At 22.5% G+C, this 3,836-nt stretch overlaps 2 protein-coding genes across 2 annotated transcripts; both read right to left on the bottom strand.

Annotated features, from left to right (window-relative positions):
- Positions 1-560: 560 nt before the first annotated feature.
- Positions 561-3,212, bottom strand: ENU1_137110 (phosphatidylinositol 3- and 4-kinase; the record flags this gene model as incomplete). The annotated part of the gene is made up of 1 exon (XM_008860220.1): positions 561-3,212. One exon carries the CDS (start codon positions 3,210-3,212, stop codon positions 561-563), a length of 2,652 nt encoding a protein of 883 aa, XP_008858442.1.
- A 135-nt stretch (positions 3,213-3,347) lies between these two features.
- On the bottom strand, positions 3,348-3,827 carry ENU1_137100 (hypothetical protein; the record flags this gene model as incomplete). Its single annotated transcript, XM_008860219.1, has 1 exon — positions 3,348-3,827. One exon carries the CDS (start codon positions 3,825-3,827, stop codon positions 3,348-3,350), a length of 480 nt encoding a protein of 159 aa, XP_008858441.1.
- Between the last annotated feature and the right edge of the window lie 9 nt (positions 3,828-3,836).

Below are 3,836 nucleotides of genomic sequence, written 5' to 3'. Positions count from 1 at the left end.
TTTTTATGAAAAATATCACTTTTCCTTTCTTCTTTTAATTTGAAAGAAATAATTAAAAAGATTTGTTAAAAAAATTTATCTCTTCAATACACAAAGTAACTGATATTCTTATTTTCTTATCATTATTTTGTATTACTCTTATTCTTTAAACTGTTTCTTTGAAATAACAAATATTTAATTAATGTGAATTATTAATAATTATAATAATGTCACTACGTTAAACACTAAAGAATAGTATTTTCTTAACAGTATAAATATCTTTGAACGGTGTTGATAATTCCCATGAGAAGATTCATAGACGTTAACATAATTCATAAGTAAGACTTTCATATATTTTGAGTAATTAAAGTATAAAGTATAAACTAAAGAAGTAGAAATATTTTAACGTTAAGAATGAGAAGAGTAAGATAGCAAAAAATAATAAAATAGAAGATTATTGTAAAGAAATAAGTTTGTTATTTAAGAAAAAGAAAATACAAAAGAGGAAATAATAAATAAAAAAGTGTTTTACTATTCAATAACAATAATAAAGAAAAATAATAGATGAGAATAATTTGAAATTAGAAAGGAATATATTGTTTAATATAAGAAAATGTTTGGTGTCTTTCTTGGATTTTATCAGAGATAATAACAGATTGTGGATTTTTTAATTCCTGAACAAAGTTATCATAAGTTGCATTTAATAAACGGTCTCTAACATTTTTAAGATAATCAGGTTCAATACTATCATAACAAATAAAAGTAAATAAAGTAATAATATTTTGAGATAATTCTTTTACTTTTTCCCATGCCCATCGAGCGTATTGATAAAATGATTGAGTTAAATGAAGATCTTCAAGTAATTTCATAATTTCACTAAATCGAGTAATTTCAGGTTCATTTTCTTTTCGAGGAACTAATTTACCAAATACATAACCAAAATCAATATGAAATATTTTACCAGTTGTATATTGAAGTAAATAATTATCTCCATGTCTATCTCTTAACATTAGTGCATAATTTAATACACAACATAATGCAAATGATTTAGCAAAATTTAATTGTCTACTTAAAGCATCAGTTGTAATAGTATCACAAATTACTTTAATTTTTTGTCGATCTTCTTCTGTTTCACCAGTTTGATCAGTTTCTAATTTATCATTTTTCATTTGATAAATAAATTTAGCAAGTTCCATATTTTGTTTATTATGTTCTTTAGAAACAACAGTTCCCATAATCATTGAGAATGAATTTTTAAAATGGTTAAATAATTTACCAATTTCAATAACATCAGGAACAAATTCTACAATTCCTTTTTTTGTTCCTAATTCAATAATATCATACGTTAAATATTCAAGGTCTATTTGTGTTTTTAATTCATTATAAATGTAATTTGATAAAATTAATATTAATTTATCATTTAAAAGATCATCATTACTTTTAACCATAAAACATCTATCTTTTAATGTTTGATTACTATTAACTTGAACAGGAATAATCATTGGTCTATTAGCTGAATTATATTGTTTTAAACATTTAATTTTATTAATTTTTCCTTTAAGAAATGGAAGACTAAAATTATTCATTTGTTTCATTGATTCAATTTTCATATTATTTGTTGAAATTAATTTTTGGACAATTCCCTGAACAATTCCTTGTTCTTTACTTTGAGCATTGATTTCTTCAACTCTTGCAATCATTTCATTTGCACAATTAATATCATAAATAATTGTAGGATTCCATTGTACAACAATTTCTGCAAATGAATGGAAAAGTTGAATAAATACATCAAAATATTCATCTCGTTTTTCAATAATATTTACAATACCCCAAAGAAGTTCTTCTGCAAATAAATGTGTTTCATTATTATTTTCTTTAAGTAATTGAATTAATTTATTAAGAAATAAATCATTTCGTTCATGTTTTAAAATTTCAATAATATGTGGAATATATTCTTTAATTTGATTAATAGTAATAAATTGAATCATTTTATAACCAATTCGTTCTTTTAATACAGTTGAATATGTTTGTGTAGAGAAATAAGGAAGAATATCAATAAATGAAAATTGTTTATTTTGAATAAAAGAATCAAGTAATTTTTGTTCTTCAACAAAGTCAATGATATTATTAATATAATCTTTACCTGTTTCTATTGTTGCTTGTAATGTAGATTTTAATACAAAAAATCCAATTGTATTAAAATAATGATGAAGATAATAATGTCTAAATCTAAATAAATGAAGAGCAAGGTTTTCTGGAATATTTTCACTTAATGATATTTTCTTACATTCAAGTAATGTATTGTTTGTTATTGTTTCTTCAACTATTGAATAATCTTTACATTGATCCCATAATGATTCAACTCTTTTTGGAATTCGATAAATAGACTTAATAGTATTAATAGTTATATCTATTTTCACTCGTTCTGATTCTTTAGTAGTAATATTATTTTGTTCAGAATTAAATGCTGGAATTGTAATAACTTCTATTGGAAGTAAACAATGTTGTTTGTCATGAATAAAAAGTCCATCTGAATTAAATAAATATAATAAATATTTACTATAAAGATAATCAGTACCATTAGAATATATTGCTTCAATATATAAAGTAGATTCTAATGATAATTGGTTATATTTTGTTTTAAAATGTATATAATGAACATTTGGTGTTTGAGATAAATTAATAATAACTTCTTCAAAATCAGGATTATTATTTTTCTTTAATAATAATGACCTTAATTTCATTTTAACTTGAGTACAATGAAATTCTTGAATAATTGATTGAATATTAAATAATATAATAACATTATTATCAATCTGTTCAATATCATATTGTTGTTGTGAATTTAATGTTAATTCAGTTAGTCCAGTTAGATGATAAAATCCTTCATTACATCCATTACCAAGAATGTCATTACTAGTAATCTCACGTTTTCTTGATACAAAGAGATTTAATAATCCAGCTTGTTGTTTATTTTTTAATTCTAATATTAAATGATGTTGTGGGTGATGAATTTCAATATTATTTTGCATATAATCTAAAACAACTTCATCTCCATTAAATTCAGCAATTTCATTTCCAGAAACTAATAAGTCAGGTTCTTTAGTATTTGTGTTTAATATAATTCTAATTTTCTTAAGAACTGAACTACTTTCAAAAAGAAGAACAACCCATACAGGATATTGTTTATCTTGAATAACAAGCCAACAATTAATAGAGGCAAAATATAACATAAACAGATAATAATAATGTTTTATAGTTCTAATTTATTAGTACTAATTAGTAATTTTCTTTTATTTTTCTTTTTTGTTATTAACAAAACAAGACAAAAAAATGAAAGAATAAAGAAAAAGACAATTAAATGACTTTTAATCCATTAATGATTTAACTACTTCCTCTCTAATAAATGAAATGTCTGAACTAATTTTTGTTTTATAATTTTCTTCTGTTAAATTTGCAGAAAAGTCTTTTTCTATTGAATTGAGAACGTTTTCTTCATCTTTCATAATTTCTTCTTTATATTGATTATTAAAATATTTGATAATATAGAAATTGACATTTCTTTCTAACTGATCAATAACATCATTAATTTTAATTGGAGCAATATTCTTTTTATTACCTGGTGATGGTGGTAATGGCTTTTTTCGAGGATCTGTTTTACTTAATCCTGATGGTTTGGGAGGAACTGGTAATGGTTTTGCACTATGAAATCCTTCCATTTCTTCAGCTTTGCTACTAATATACTTTTTAACAATAACTCTGAAATACTGAGTAATTTGATTTCTAATATTTTTTAATTCATTTAGATAATACTTATTTAAGGAATTTAAATCATCATCATTTCTCATAAATGCAAC

Source organism: Entamoeba nuttalli, assembly GCF_000257125.1.
Source record: "Entamoeba nuttalli P19 unplaced genomic scaffold asmbl_5721, whole genome shotgun sequence".
In the NCBI taxonomy this organism is placed as follows: domain Eukaryota; phylum Evosea; order Mastigamoebida; family Endamoebidae; genus Entamoeba; species Entamoeba nuttalli.
This window is presented reverse-complemented; position numbering and strand designations above follow the sequence as displayed.